Source organism: Brassica napus, chromosome C1 (genome assembly GCF_020379485.1).
Source record: "Brassica napus cultivar Da-Ae chromosome C1, Da-Ae, whole genome shotgun sequence".
NCBI lineage: Eukaryota > Viridiplantae > Streptophyta > Magnoliopsida > Brassicales > Brassicaceae > Brassica > Brassica napus.
The window spans coordinates 18,645,316-18,662,533 of NC_063444.1; the positions used below are offsets into that span (position 1 = coordinate 18,645,316).

The 17,218-nt window shown below is 38.8% G+C and overlaps 2 protein-coding genes and 1 pseudogene across 2 annotated transcripts; 1 reads left to right on the top strand and 2 right to left on the bottom strand.

Moving 5' to 3' along the window:
* Positions 1-1,762: 1,762 nt before the first annotated feature.
* On the bottom strand, positions 1,763-3,265 carry LOC106373930 (protein ALP1-like). Its single transcript, XM_013814042.2, has 3 exons — positions 3,254-3,265; positions 2,754-3,152; positions 1,763-2,566 (listed from the first exon to the last, which is right to left on the bottom strand). Exons 1-3 carry the CDS (start codon positions 3,263-3,265, stop codon positions 1,763-1,765), a joined length of 1,215 nt encoding a protein of 404 aa, XP_013669496.2.
* Positions 3,266-3,591: 326 nt separating this feature from the next.
* On the bottom strand, positions 3,592-5,042 carry LOC106373929. Its single transcript, XM_048743744.1, has 3 exons — positions 4,653-5,042; positions 4,227-4,523; positions 3,592-4,134 (listed from the first exon to the last, which is right to left on the bottom strand). The coding sequence occupies exons 1-3, from the start codon at positions 4,710-4,712 to the stop codon at positions 3,592-3,594; spliced, it is 900 nt and encodes a 299-aa protein (XP_048599701.1). The 5' UTR covers positions 4,713-5,042.
* A 6,838-nt stretch (positions 5,043-11,880) lies between these two features.
* On the top strand, positions 11,881-14,713 carry LOC106373927 (annotated as a pseudogene).
* The last annotated feature ends 2,505 nt before the right edge of the window (positions 14,714-17,218 follow it).

Consider the following 17,218-nt stretch of genomic DNA (forward strand, 5'->3'; position numbering starts at 1 on the left):
CTTTTCTTTTATACTTTTGGTTGTTGTATCAATTCTGGACATATTTGGTAAATAAAAGATTGAACATTTTGAGGTCTCATGGGCTCCATTCATCTATAAGATGAAAGGTACCTTTTTTTTTTTTTTCCGATATTGACTTTCAAGAATCATAAATGTCACAAATACTAGTACATATTGCTTATAAATGGATAAGGTTCTCTGTTCAAACAACTAACAATTTCAATATTAAAAACAGCTTTTACTTCCATATCAATTAGCTACCCTTGCCGGTTGCCATGAACCACAAGTACGTACTCTTATGTTCAGAGAGCCCTCTCATCTTGTCTCTAACATCAGCTGCAGAGTTACCGGCTTCCACCATATCTCCACAGAACCTGTACGCGATTAGGAGAAGAGGACTATCTCTTGGTTCTTGCTTGATGTTGAAACTGCAACAAAACACAATAACTTGTTAAAAAACAATTTGAAACAACACAACACAAGGTCATGAGAGAATGACAAGTTTCATGACTTTTCTCTACCAATCTGTTCTTTTTCAAGCATTATCCCGCAAACCACAGCTGAGTGGTTCATGGAAGACTTTCAAGTGTTTCTCCTTCTCTAGCTGTTGGGTGCAATGCTTAACACATTTTTCACAATGCAACAAGTTTTTCGCCTCCTCGCCACTTAGAACGATTTTGCTGCATACGAGATGATTACAAACAACGTTGTGTCTACTACCATACACTTCGTGCAACGCGATACTCCTGCTTGAAATAGAATGTTTACAGTTCCTACACTCTATTGTATCGACATCTGATGAAGATGACACAGCCCCATCCCCAACCTTAGTGCCATCGCTGCTTTTTTGAACTAGTATCGAAACCTGGTACTTGACCATTCCCTTGAAGCCTATACTGTAAGTCCCTGATCACAAAGCTCTATTCTTTAATCCCAAGATCAAGGTGTTTGAACCCACGTCGTGTGAAGACCCCTCTTGCTGATTATTAATGTTACCTTCCAGAGGAAAACACTATAGAGAGCGTTTATTTTGACTTTAGTAGAAAATATTCATAACACCAAAAGGTATAGTAATACGAATGACTGTTTTTATAAGTAAAAGTGTCCCAGCAAAAGCTAGAGTTTTGATTGACCAGGATGAGAATCTTTTCTTGATTTGATGCATTAGGTGTTCACAACTTGCGAGGGTTAGCTTACTAGAGGTAAGAAGAACACCAAGATAACGGACAGGGAGGGATCCACAAACCATTCCCATAAATCTAGTTAGGCTCTGTTTGGTTTTTCATTTAGATGAATCCATTCAGTTGATCCATTTATATGTTCCATCTAAATGATCCATTCAAATTTTTGGTCATGTTTGTTTCTCCATTTGGATGAGTCATTTGAATGAACCATTTGAATGAATTTTATGTTTGTTTCTCCATTTAGATGAATCATTCAAATGAGTTTAATAACCAAATTACATATATACCCATGTTTTGATTTAATCATATATTTGATATCAATTTTAACTACAGAAAATTTTATTATTCATTCTAAAATATATTTACACTGAAATTATTTTAAAATTAGCATTTTGACATTTATAAATTTTTATTTCATATAACTTTATTTATAAAATAGACTCAAATTTTAATAATTTTTTAATAAACTTTCAAACAACTCTAAGTAGATATTCAAATTTTAATAAACTTTCAAACAGTTCAAAGTAGATATTCAAATGCCAACAATAATGTTTATAAAACTGAAATTTAAAAAATGTCTAGTATGGAAGTCTAGTTCCTCTTGCCATCTCCATAGTAATACAGTGACGCACACTCTCCATCAGTCTATCACCCTGCAGAATGTATCCAACATGCTCTTCTTGATCATCACCATGCTGTTCATATGATTCCACTCCTTCCCAATAAGAAAAATCAGTATCTCCATGTTGTGAATCTTGAATAAAGTTGTGGAGGGCCATGGTTGCTGTCACAATCTTTATCCATTTCTTCAACTCATACTTGGGATGCTTTCTGTCTAAAACTCTCCACTTGGCTTTCCAAACACCAAAAGTCCTCTTAATCATTGATCTTAAACAGGAGTGCTTGCGGTTGAACAATTCCCTAGTGTTTGATGGTGGACCTCCTCTGTTGAACTGATCTATATGGTATCTAGTCTTGCGATGAGGACCTAAGTAACCAGTTCTGGTTGGGTAACCTGAGTCGACCAAGTAGTATTTTCCAGCTGGTGGGTGAGGAAAAGAAGCTTCTTCAGTAGCACAGTATGTTAGCACCTTCGTGTCATGTGCTCTCCCGGGAACTCCAACATAAGCGTAGATGAACCTCATGTCAAAATTACAAATAGCCAGCACATTCATGGTTGGTTCACCTTTTCTACCTCTAAATGGCTCACTATTCCCAGATGGTGGACGGACAGCAATATGAGTTCCATCTAAAGCACCTATGCAGTTCTTAAAGTAAGGCCAATACTGTGGTTTACCTTCTAGAAAAGGACTAGCAGTTGCAAACTCATTCCTAGTCGGTTTCACAATGTCTGATGCAAGCTTCAAGAGAGAACTTAATACCTGTAACAGAACATACTACCAACGTTAAAATGCAATTCTAGAACAAGGCGCCTACAACAACAAACACCATATTAATAAGAACAAGGCCACTCTTTATCAAATCCCATAATAACGTTGGTATTCTGTTCATATTAATAAGAACTATAGGATTTGAACAAACACCAAGCTTCAAGAGAGAACTTAATACCTGTTCTAACTTCTTTTTCACAGTGTCAATTGAATGCTGATAATGCTCTGATATAGCCCGTACAGTTGCGTCTTGTCCGACCGTCTCTAAGAACATTGCAACACTCTCCTCAACGTAAACATTGTGAGTCTCCTTTAACCCATACTTTTCTGATAGCACCTTACACAAACTCTTAAATGTTTCCTGGTTCATGCGTAGAATCTCATAGCATTGTACCTCAGACCCGTTCATAAAACGTTGCACACGTCGCCAACCTTCACCTCGGTTTGTCCTGACTAATTGCCTATCAGCATCAGCTTCTGTTGCTCCACCCATCTCCTCCAAAAGAGCACACATGTACTGATTCTCATCAAATAACAAATCCAACTCATCATCCTCAATTAAAAGTCTTAATATGCTCTGCAAATACACAAAGAATTTAGTAACAGATATTAGAATTTAGTAACAGGTTTATACACAGATATTAGATATTAGAATTTAGTAACAGATATTATACTTACGTTACTGTCCATCTCGACTTCCTCTACTTCACCAAACTGTATCCTCTACTTCACCAAACCTGAAATATCAAAACCAAATGGTTCACCAAAGGTCAGAACCATTGCACTCCAAACAAGAGCTCATACAAAACACAAATAGAACAGTGGAGTTTTGAACATAACAAACACAAACCAAAAGAACAGTAGAGTTTTGAACATAACAAACACAAACCAAAAGCTGATTCTCATAACAAACACAAACCAAAAGAACAGTAGAGTTTTGAACATAACAAACACAAACCAAAAGAACACTAGAGTTCATACAAAACACAAACAGAAACACAAGCATAACATAGTCTTCAAGCATCTCTACTTTCACCAGTAGCATACTCCAAGTAGAGAACCTTGTCCTCATCATCTTTATAGAACAAGAAGGTCTGACGATTGGTAGGGTCCTGCTTGAGATGATCGATGGCTGCCTTGTACAAAGGAGACCAGTGCCTGATAGCAGACAGTGAGTGTAAGGCTTCCATAGCTGTAAGCTGGTTGCAACTGAACTCAAGGTGGTTCCCTATCATCTTGTTCTTGTCAGAAAGACAATCTACTACAGCCTGTCCTACTTGAGCAGTTGATCTCTTCCTGTTAGCTTTTGTTCTACTGGATGAAGGGCCAGCAGTTCTTGATTCAGCTGGAGCACTGATATCTTGAGTAGGAGGAACTTGATCCACATCAGTGTCTTCAGCATCACCATCATTATTGTCGCCTTGCTTATCCAAAGAGTCTTCGCCTTGCTGAGCAGTCCATCCTTCACCTCCACTTACATGAACCGCTCCAAACACATTCTCCAACAAGTCAACATTTGCTAGTGGATTCTCTTTAAGCTTTCTAGCTGATGGGAATTCCTAAAAACCACAACAACAGACAGACATCACATGAGGAGACAGCAACAACAGACAGTCATCACTTAACATAAACAAGCAAGCAAAGATTGTACCTTAAAAAGTTGATCCCACCAGTCATCAGACATGTCTACGTACCCATTTGCATCATAGCCAAGTCCGGTCCTCTTGTTGATCAACCGTTTGAACCTTGCATACTGAGTTTTGCAAGTAGTGTGCTTGATCCCAAATTTTCTCCAAACGTGTCTTTCCCCATAAGCTTCATAAAACTTGTCGATAATGGACTGTCTCCCAACTTCATTAAGATTTCCTTTTCTTTCATTTCCTTTCAGCTTCTCCTCAACTCTCAGTTTGAGGTAGAACCGGGTTTGCTCATCAGTCCATGCCAGGGACTAACATTCAAATATTCAATACCAGAGACTAAACTAAACTAAGAGAACCATTCAAATATTCAATACCAGAGACTAAACTAAACTAAGAGAAGCATTCAACAAGCATACAAATATTTAAAATGTACTCACATCAGTACCAGGGACAGATGTCATTGCAATCCAAGTAAACTGCAAGAAACAACCTGCCATATAAATAATTCACAAGCTATGAGATTTCACAAGCTACTAGTGAGATAAGCTAAGCTAACAAGAAACTTGAAGCATACTTATGTAATCAAACCAAGCAAACCCATCAGTATTTCAACACATTCTCAAGCATAAACCCATGACAAATTCAAAAGGGAAATCAATACATAACATAAACCGAAGCAAACCCATAAACGAATTCAAACATATAAGCATAGATCTACGAAGAAGAAGATCAAACCGGTGAGAGAGATGACGAGACGACGAGATTGACGGCGAGAAAGAGAAGGCGAGAGAGACGGCGAGAAAGAGACGGCGAGAGAGAGAGAGGACGAGAGAGAGAGAGAGAGCGACGGTGAGGTGAGAGCTTCAAGCTCCTTTCATGGTGGCTAGAGAGAGAGGATGAGAGAGAGAGAGAGAGAGAGAGAGAGAGAGAGAGAGAGGATGAGAGAGAGAGAGAGAGAGAGAGAGAGAGAGAGAGGAGAGAGAGAGAGAGAGAGAGAGAGAGAGAGAGAGAGAGAGAGAGCGATAGAGAGCGATGGTGAGGTGAGAGCTTCAAGCTCCTTTCATGGTGGCTAGAGAGAAACTGAGATTTGAGGTTTGTCGCAGAGAGAAAGCTACGACGGAAAAAAAATGAAATTAGGTTTGTAATCTTTGAGTTTTTTCAAGGGCAAAATCGACATTTGGATATTTCGACTGAATCATCTCCATCTAACTGCTTCGTTTCGGTTCATTCAACTGAACCATCTCCATCCAACCTAATTTTCAAAAATCATTCAACTGATCCATTCGAATGAGTGATGTTTTTTGTGTCCAAACGAACAACGCGCTCAGCTTCGGCCAAATGATTCAGTTGAATGAAGAAACGAACATGGCCTTAATGTTTATACTGAGTTTAGGTGTGTTACATCTTTTCTTTTTTTTTTTTGGGTCAAAGGGTGTGTTACATCTATTTTCTTTGTTTTTCCTTGTACCCCCTTTCTAAATTAAACTAATTTAGCTATATTAAAATAATTTTACAATATTTTATATTGCAGATTATACATAAAAAACAACTCTTATATCCAAAAAAGCTTGTAGATATACAAATTTCGTGCTTTGTTTAGATGTTTACAGTGATTTTCATTCCTTATTCCTTATATCCTTTCAAATTTAATTAGTTAAAGTATATTTACATAAAAAAATACTAAATAAATAACTCTTATATATGAAAGCAAATATCTGTGGATCACATCGAGTTCTTACTTGGTTGAGGAGCGTTACAAAGATTTCTTTTGTTATGAACACTGTGGATTGTCATTAACCAAGACAAGAAGAGATGGCCCATCAGGCCACGACCAGGCTGGTCCATCAGGTCACGACCAGGCCCAACAACAGCCGTGTCCAAGAGGAGAGAGAGTCGGCGGCTGAGGAGAGAGAGTCGGCCTCTCCTTTGGCCGACCTTAGATCTAGATGTTTTCCATTTATCTGTTTTAGATCTTTTCCTATTTTATGTTGTATTAGGTTTTGGATAATTTCCTTTTTCTTATTCCTTGTAACCCCTATATAAGGGAACACTTTGATTGAGTAATAATATACAGAGACACACGAAATATTCAGTCTCAAACCCTTCGTTTACAACACGTTATCAGCACGATAGTCTCTAGACCCTGAGACAAAACCCTAACCTAAAATCTGTCACACATATAAACCCTAAATCAGGCGGAACTTCAAATCGATCTATCTCTCCAACCCCGAGGAACCAGAAGACGAGCCACATATCAAATTGAAGCTCTGGACGATACAAATCTATCTGCGAAAACCATTCGTCAATCCGATCTCAGACGCGCCCACACTTGCAGAAACAACAGGCGGCGCCGACTTAGTTCTTTGGAACCCTAATCCGAACCTACAAGATTTTCTAGCAAACTTCAAATCCTATGAAAGATAAGTTATCATACCTTAGTAGTTTGATGATATCTTGTTCAGATTATGATGTTCATGTAATCTAATACCCTTTTGTTTTGTTTCATGAGCTGAGAGGAGTTGGTGCAAAGATCAAATCTCAACGAACCCTAATTTGTCCTAGCTCGCGTTCCAGCTCGTTAGCATCCGATCAGATCCAGCCATAAGGTGTTCCTGATCCTAGACGACCTCAGCTTCCAGTTCACATCACAGGCAGCTCGAGTTTACAATTAACCAGCTCGCAATCCGATCAGCCGCTCGCAAAGGAAGCAACTCGCGACCCGATAGGAGGCAGCGTCTGTCCAGCTCGCGTCCGAGGTTTATCAGTCCATCTTGGAGGTCCGGGTTCTACAATCTGTAAGACAAAGGTAATCCTAATTCTGAGAACATGAATCGAACCTGGTTGTCTTGTAAATATTGAAACCCTAAAAGATAATCTCTAAAACTAAAAGCCATAGGATAATAGATCAATACCCTATGAGTAAATCGAAGCTCTATAAGTTCGATCTAAACCTAAGAAAGAGATTGATCCATTGATCATTAAAATCAGAGCCTTAAAGGTTTTTGAATCTCAATTCAAATCCCCTTGATCAAAGATCAAAGTTTTCGAAATCCCCTAAAACCCTAATTAGAAAATCGGTTTTAAAATTTGATTTGAAACTTGAGTGTTTTTGATTGATCACCTAGAGCTGTAATTAGGATTGTTTCAAAACTTGAATCTGAATCTTGTTTAAACTGAAACCCTAATTTCGAAGTTAAAGATCCTAAGGCCTTGAAACCCTTAATCGGTCACTTGAATGTTTTAAAACCCTAATCTCGTTTTTAAAATTCTAAAGGCCTTGAAACCTTAATATTATTTTGCTAAATCGATTTCTACTAAAGTTTAAATTAAAACCCTATATTTTATAAAGTAGAATCCAATTGATTAAGGTTGCTTGCATAAATGAGAGTTAAGTTGCTAGATTACTTGATACTAAAATCTAGTTGAATATTACCAAACCTTGAAATTAGTAAACCTAATAGAGATGCAACTATGCAATAGGATTAAATACATTTAGATTAATAATCCCCTATTGTATATAGCCGTATGGCCTAATACATTGTACACACTTGCGGCCTTGTGCCCTTGATTGATTAAAAGCCGTGTGGCTTAGTGTACATCTAAGAGGCCGAGTGGCCTAGCATCCGGATAGTCATATGACCCGGACTGCATCATGATCCGATCCTTAAGATCGTTCTATCACATAATAATCGTGAAAGTCTAAGGCAAAAGCCGTATGGCCTTATATCCGGATTGATATAGAAACCAGATCATATCATGAACCAATCTCTAGGATTGTTGGATCACACTAACATGGCCGTGTGACCTAATTCACACCATGATCGATTGTTTTCATAGATGCGTAAGACTTGTTTGTGGCCGAGCTTGTAAAATATCATGCGGCCACATGATCACATTGTGAATCTAAATTTTAAATGACAATGTGACTCAGATATCGAAAAGGGACTTGGCGATACAATCACCAAGGACAACAATGAGAATGAATTGGTACAGTATTCCATCATCTCATTGAAGGTCTAAAAGATCAGTACATCACTATGGAAAATCCACTAGACTTTGGGGATGCTTTACAGCATAGAAATTACCACTAGAAAACGGTGTTGCTTCCAAAGGCTAGAAATGACTAGAAGAATCTAAGATTCTTGGATTACAAAGTCATGGATGAGTACAACTCAGTCTTGTTTAAGACAGTCTCGATACTGAGACTTTGTGGTGAAGTAGTAACCAAGGAAGAGTTACTAGTGAAGTCATATTCCACATTCCATGTGTCGAAAGTCATACTGTAACAACAATATAGAATAAAAGGCTTCACCACTTATACTGATCTGATTTTCAAAAGGACCAAATTTCGATACGACTAGTCTTATTGCTTTATGATTGCATTCGTGTTTACTTTAACCTAAGGATCATTCACGATTTATATGGAATTGGTTTTAAGTTTATTAAATCTTGTCTGATCTTACTTAAACATATGAATGTTTTAAAGAGTTGCCTAAAGGGCATAAAACCAAGTAAGAAATCATGAATGGTATAGAAAGCCTAGTAGGAAACTATGGCTAAGGCATTTGCCTATAAGGCATTATATACACCCAAAGAAATGTGGTCCATTTAAGTTATAATGAATGGTTTCCAAATAAGAAACAATGGGCAAGAAAAAGGTAACAAAGTTCCTTCAGATCTTTAAGAATAAAAACGCCTAAGACCTTTGAAAGAAAGTGGTCGAGACTATACCGATAATCTCTACTGATTTATACTATGCTAAGGATCAGTATGATAAGAGGCAAGAGATGTGGTGATCATATTGAGAAACACCACGAAATTTTACACTATATGGCATGATAGGATTAGCCATCCTAGTATAGAACTTGATGCAAAAGATTAATATTGAAAAGGCACAGAGTTATCCCGTAAAGACCTCACGTTGTGAAACATGTACACATAGGGAAACTCATTTGGCTTAATTATCCCAAAGCACCACGACCTTATAGTATGGTCATGAGGGGGAGAGAGGATAAACCCATGATCAATACTACAAGTTCGTGTACTATGGTCTAAACACCATGATATATGGCTCGGCCATTACCTGACCATAAAGGGCCATTACCCGGCCAAAGAGAGGCCATGATACAAACGGCCAAACCAAAGAGGCATGTGACTTGTCCATTACACGACTTGGCCATGACTTGGCCGTGACTTGTCTGAATAGTGCAGGCTTGTCCGCACACAGTCCATGACTCGGCCAAAGAAGCCGAAGAGACCATGAGAGACGACGGTCTGGCCGCAAAGGCCATAACCGGCCGTAAAGGCCATTACCTATATGCTTGGGGACATTCTGAATATACATGTACAGAATGATAATAAGCATCAGGCCATATAAGTGAGCATAGATATTCCCATCTAAAGAATGAAAACGGGTCATTAAAACCAGACAAACCATCTTAGGAGATTCTGAGATAAAACCACCACATACATATATGTGCCGTCTAAGATGGAACCTCAGAAGAGGATTGGGAATATATGTTGGATAGGAGTAATACTTTCTCCCACAAATTCAAAGAAAGCTTGAGCCAAAACATGGGTGATTAAAATAGTGGCCAAGTACGGATTGCATGATCAAATGGATCCGACTATCCAAACATTAAAAGGAGAAAGATTATAAGCTGGATAAAGAAAGAGTAAAGGAATGATAAGAATGGTTTTAACCATCATTGTCTTGGCAATATCCTCGGACTATACATTATGATATAAGACGTCCAAAGAAAGATAATATAAAGATAGCCAATTGAGAAGCTAATCGAAATGCCAAACACTGACCCGAAAAAGAATGACTAACCAGCTTAGCACCAAACGAAATTTAAAGTCCTAGAAGAGACATAATCAAGTTGCTATAGAGTCTATGCAAGATAGACCAAGTGTTCCATAAGAGTAAAGAAACTCGGATAGAAAGAAAAGGTGCATAGACAGATCCGAAGTCATGATAATAGAAACCATACCAGACATAGAGATAAAGGCTGGCCAGCTACACATCTAAGGTACCAAACCAAGTAGTCTTGGGACGCCAAGCTGCTAGGTAACAAAGGTCCTGGATAACGAAATCTCAAAGTGATCAGATCATGTCTGGAACATAGTGGAATCACATGAAAGTGTCGACACACACATTTGTATAAAGATACATAAGAGAATAGCACTTGAACATAAGCGAGGATCATGTACCCACGAATGAGTACTCATCATACAATCATAGAATCATAAAGATTATAAAAGAATAGAAAGATAAACGTGGAGGTTCAAAGTATCTAAAGAGAGATGAGCGTATTGGCCATGTACATATACAGAAACGCCATCAGATAAACCAGTGAAATAGATGGATCTTGTGAGATAAAGAAACCGTGAGAGAGGACACATGATCACGTGGCCTAGAGTGTCTATGTCTTCATATTAACAGCATTAGATCATAGCTTGTTTACACAAGGTACTCACAGAGATCAAAGGAACATATTATAAGGAGATGAACTCCTATGTGGTGATTGCTGCTACAGATTTTCGATATTAAACCAAGTCTGGTCATAAGAAAGAAAATAGATACACTAAATGTAGTAAGTAGCATATGGATCACTGGATAAGATAAGATAAGAGAACAGCTTTGTTCCTAAGCTGATTCATAGACTGAAGCAAAAGCAGCTGTATAAAGTATATAAAAGAAATTGATCACACATGATCATTGATCTTGGAGTTGTGTAAAAGACAATCCAATAACAGTCCATATATATATGAGAATTTATAAAGAAATTCCTTGTGCTTATACTAAACCTAAAGAAGGTTAGTAGATATAGAATGAAAATCTATGTGGGTGTCTGGCTAAAAACGTCCAGCACACCAGCTAAGAGCATCCGGCTCTCTGGCCAAAAGCGTCCAGCCCTCAGGCTATAAGCATCCGGCCCCTTCTACCAAGGATGTCCGACTCATATCCTTTGATCACGGCTAGTATAAAAGATCAACCAACAGGTTGTAATCCGACATCAGATCCCTTAAGGATCCGGGATAGCAGAATAGTTTACAGCTGCTGTGTAACCTACACAAGACTTTGTCGTGAGGATAATAGGAGATATTTGATCTACCCTTCCCGGTCGGATACCAAAAGTATTGTAAGCCCGTGGAGTCAAGATCCATGACCTAACAATATATATTAAGCGTGTGATATGATCCACAACAACTAAGGTCATGAGACGCCATCATATGGCATTACCTAAGGCAAAGGAAACAATGCCCACATCCATGAGTGTGTTCGGCCTAAGAGACACAGCAATGATTGATCATGAACACTCATGAAAAAAAGTAGTGAACATGTATAGACAAGGTCTATGACCTGGACATAGATCGACCAGATTGAAACATGGTCGAATGATAAACCATATTTAGTATGCTGTCCATAAATACTTGGTCTGTCCGACCTAAGTAAAGGCGTTTGATAAGTAGACAGTCACGTCCAGACTATGGACAGATGCAAATACGTTTTGCAAAGACCAACATGTGATTCCCGAGGACAATGTGGTTCACATTGCTTAGCACACATGCTTTAAACGGGACACTCAATGTCAAAGGACATGAGAAACGACCTAAGAGGTCTTAATTACGGTGTAGTCATAAAACTGGCCGATTACTCCCTTCCTACACAGACAAGATAGATCACGCATCAAGATGCGTAGTATGTAGAACCTACACCGAGGTTCACATCAGGGGGAGTAGTGCGTGTTGTACTCTTTTTCCTTCATCATGGTTTTGTCCCACTGGGTTTTCCTGATAAGGTTTTAATGAGACAACATTAAGCGTACTACAAATCCTGTATGGTTATGGCATCCAAGGGGGAGTGTTATGAACATTGTGGATTGCCATTAACCAAGACAAGAAGAGATGGCCCATCAGGCCACGACCAGGCCCAACCACAGCCGTGTCCAAGAGGAGAGATAGTCGGCGGCTGAGGAGAGAGAGTCGGCCTATCCTTTGGCCGACCTTAGATCTAGATGTTTTCCATTTATCTGTTTTAGATCTTTTCCTATTTTATGTTGTATTAGGTTTTGGATAATTTCTTTTTTCCTATTCCTTGTAACCCCTATATAAGGGAACACTTTGATTGAGTAATAATATACAGAGACACACGAAATATTCAGTCTCAAACCCTTCGTTTACAACATTTTTCTTATTTTCTTTTTATCCCCCCTTCTAAATTCAATAATGGTGTCATTTTAAAATGTTTAGTTCAGATACAGCGCTGATTTCCTATATTTTAACACGAGTATTATTTGTTATAAATAAAAGCGAAAGGAAAGCAATCTTGTTAATACCCTAGACCTAGTTAAGAACTATTCCTCTGCCACCACTAGCGTCAACTCCATCTTCTGCCAACCATGATTCCCAAAGAAGCTAAACCGAATCAGAAAGAGACGAAGACTAAGCCTCAACCACTGTCGTTTTCATCACTCCCACGATATCATAGAGACCATACTTGCCCGTCTCTCCAAGTGGAATTACCCTAATCTCTCTCTAGTCTCCAAAAGATTCCTCTTTCTCCTCTCTTCTCCCGAACTCTACCCTACGCGTTCTCACATCGGAACCACCGAACCATGCCTCTATTTTTGCTTAGAGGACTTGCCAAATATCCCACATCCCAGATGGTTTACTCTTTGGATGAAACCTGCCGATGAAACCCTAGCTGACGACGATGAAATTCTTGAAGACTATTCGTTGGTTCCGGTACCTTCCTGTCACCATCTTCAACACGTACCATATTTTTCCACCGTAGCTGTTGGTTCGGACATCTACTTAATTGGTGGACCCTACAAGGGGCCGCCTTCTTCACGTGTTCGTATCTTTGATTGTCGGAGTCACACGTGGCGTGACGGTCCAAACATGTTGGTGGCCCGTGAGGAGGCTTATGCGTTTTATATCGATGGGAAAATATATGTAATGGAAAATGGCAGGAAAGACAGCAATTGGATGGAAGTATTAGACATAAAGACTCAAAACTGGAGTCCCTTGCTGAGCCATGGAGCTACTGAGTTTCGTGATGATTGGTGTCTAATCAATGTGTTTAGAGGAAAGATATACGTAATTGCTCAAGAGGAGAACTTTGCTTATGACCCAAAAGAAGGGACATGGGAAGTTGTGGGAACGCACAAGTGTTATGGACATATAGATGTTTGGTGCGCAATAGAGGATGTAATGTTTTGTTTTACGAACTCTGGTTATTGCAGGTGGTATGACACTAAGAGTAGAGAGTGGAGCTTGGTTTTTAAAAGCGACCGCTTTGGTCGCCATGGCGCATGGCGAGGTGGAGCGATAGCCTCATCGCCTCAATTCCCTATGGCTAGGCGACATACACATGGCGGTCGCTATTCACCGCTTTCATGCTTTCTGGAAGGCGCTTCTAGCCACGACATGTTGATATTAGACAAACTAGTTTGGTTTGTGTAAACCTAGTCTATCAAACCTACTTTGGTTTAGTAAGGCATATATCCCGTAATCATATTTTTCTCCTCTATCACGTTTAACCTTTCCTAACTATCCCTTGATCATACTTTTCTCTTCTGTGTTTAAGTTTTATTATGGCTGAGAGAGGATGAGTTAGATAACTATGGTTTTGTGTATGAGTTAGAGTTAAAGATCATAATTCTGAATAGTTTTAATGTTTAAGGACTTGGTGTTTTGATTTGGTATTTTTACTTGTTGTTTTGCTATTAAGACTTAGGTGTTTTGCTATTTAGACTTGCTATTTTTCGTTTTTCTTTTGCTATTTTAGATTCAACTATAGTGGATTTTGTGTTTTGGATTTGAACATACATTTTATTCATTGAACTTAAAGGGAAGTAGCATATAGTTGTTTTGAATTCCTTTTGTGTGAGGCATACACATGGCGCTCGCCTTCGGTCGCCATGGCGCGTGGCGCTTGGCGACCACTGGCTCGCTTTGAGTCGCCTCTAGCCATTTAAAACCCAGATCCCGTAATCATATTTTTCTCCTCTATCACGTTTAACCTTTCCTAAATATCCCTTATCATACTTTTCTCTTCTGTGTTTAAGTTTTATTATGGCTGAGAGAGGATGAGTTAGATAACTTTGGTTTTGTGTATGAGTTAGAGTATAAAGATCATAATTCTGAATAGTTTTAATGTTTAAGGACTTGGTGTTTTGATTTGGTATTTTTACTTGTTGTTTTGCTATTAAGACTTAGGTGTTTTGCTATTTAGACTTGCTATTTTTCGTTTTTCTTTTGCTATTTAAGATTCAACTATAGTGGATTTTGTGTTTTGGAATAGAACATACATATTATTCATTGAACTTAAAGGGAAGTAGCATATAGTTGTTTTGAATTCCTTTTGTGTGAGGCATACACATGGCGCTCGCCTTCGGTCGCCATGGCGCGTGGCGCTTGGCGACCACTAGCTCGCTTTGAGTCGCCTCTAGCCATTTAAAACCCAGGAGTGGAGAGAGGTCAAGGGTTCGGATATAGAAGTATTGCATAAAAGCGAGGATGGCTTTGTAGGGAGGTGTCTTGTTCAAATTGTTAACCATGGTGGGAAACTATTAGTTATTTTGGTCCCCAGGACTGAGGAATACAAGGCAAAGCGGAAAAGGAGAATTTGGTGTGCGAAAATCGCATTTGAGAAGCGCCTTGAAGGTGAGATTTGGGGTAAGTTGGAGTGGGTTAATGAAGTGCTTACGGTCACCAAGTCGTATAAGTTTTTGAGTTGTTTAGTCATTACGATTTGAGGATTACTAAAAAGATGGAATACTAATTGAACAATATGGTGATATCTTAGTAGAATCACATTAATTGTTTCATTTTATATGAACAACCTGCTTTGTTCTTTGAAATAAGCTCATTTGTTTTTTTTTTCATCTATCAGTGTCATGAAACTCTTTTAAGAGATCCATATATAATGTTATTTTTACACATTGTTATATTAAATTTGGAATCATATAAACAAGGGGTGCCTGGGCACTACTAATTACCCGGATTGTACTTGCTACTTGCCTCAGGGTTAGTTTGAAAAAGCAAGTACTTGCTTTAGTCAAATCGGGTAATAAGTAATCGAATTTTATTATTCACAAGTACAACCCAAGTATCAAATATATTTTTATTTCTTGACTACTTGTCCCGTCACTTGACTCGTTACTTATTAACCGCTAATGTTACTTGTATCCATTACTTGATTTACTAAATATTTTGTATCTATTACATTAGTTAAAATAGTTAAGTGACTTATGTTTGGAAGTTTGTATGTGTATTACGAAATTCTGTTTTGAATTTCAATGATTTCATGTTTAATTTCAAGTAATCAAGAAAAATAGGTCCAAGTAATTGAGCAGATCAAGTATGGAACCAAGTCAGGTAATATATAAAATCAAGTAATAAACTAATACAAGTAATTCACAAGTACTTAATTTTTTAACAAGTACTTGATATAGAAAATACTTGGTTAGGACATGTCAAGTACAAGTAATAAATACAACTACTTGAACAAACCAAGTCGGGTAACAAGTATCTCAAAATCCCCTAATATTTGCTTTGTGCCCATGTCTAGTATGACCCACATATATATATATATATATATTAAAAGGCACTCATAATTTTAACTTTAATGGCGATCATGGTTTGATCATGGAGGCAGCTTTTTAGATCGGATTTCTCATTGGATTTTCGATCTCCATCTGATCTCTACGCCCCTCGAAGTAGACATCAGCCATCGTTGCTTCACGTGGACGTTTCAGGTTTCAAATCTGTTTCTTCTCCAACAATCACCATAGTTCTCACGGCAAATCGTTTCTCTTTCACTCGTGGTTTCTACGTCAACACGTTCTTAACCAACGGTTTGGGGAATCTACGATCCATCTCAGATAACACGGCTCATTGGCCTGTCTCGATTACATTCGTGGGTTTGTACTGTTATTTACAGTCCTGCGTGATTCCATATCTTTGTATGGGGTCTTTCAACCGTTTCCGATCTGCTCATCAAGCGGATATCAAGGGCAAAGGGATCCTCTATGATGATGATGATGAACCTATAAAGCTGGTGGATCGCGATGATTCTTTTGTAATCAAGGAATTTGGATTATCTCTTATTGGCAAGCTCCTTAATCCAAAGAAACAGAATGTAGAGAAGCTGTTGCAAACAATGCCTTCGCAGTGGGGTTTGTCTGAGAGAATTATTGCCAATGATCTAGGGAATGGGAAGTTTTTATTAAACTTCATGTCTGAGGAGGATCTAAAGTCTGTTCTGAGAAGAGGCCCATTCCATTACAACTTCTGTATGTTTGTACTGGTGCGTTGGGAACCCATAGTGCATGATGATTACCCATGGATTATTCCTTTTTGGGTTCAGCTCATTGGATTCCCTCTTCATCTTTGGACTGACACGAACCTAAGAAACATAGGTGGTAGACTCGGTCATGTCGATACTCTGGAGCTCACAGAGGGGCGCATGCTCATAGAGGTTGATTCACGCCGTCAACTGAAGTTCTCTAGGAAAGTGGAATATGAGGGAGATGAGGTTATGATCGAAATAAAGTACGACAAGCTTTTCAAACACTGTACAATCTGTGGTTTGCTATCTCATGAGAAAGGATATTGCCCCTCAATGGATGTTAGATCACGGTTACAACATGTGGAAAGGCCTGACTTTTTTTCCCGAGTACAGCGGGCTCAGGATATGCCTCGTCAAAACTGGAGTCGTGATGCTCTGGTAAATGCTAGACCCTCCCAGCAGTCGTCACTGCAGACCCGGGAGCTGCAATCTTCACGATATTATACGTCTAAGCCGGTAAGGTATGATGATAAGAGTACGCGAGGACAGGGGCCTCGCTACTGGGAGAACGACAGCAGTCGGGGTCGTCACTCGGATAGGATTATCCGTAGCAGAGACGATCATTTAAGGAGGAACAGGTATAGTAGGGCACGGGATAATCCTGGTCCCTATGTGCGTCCAAACGAGAAGGCATGGAAAGTG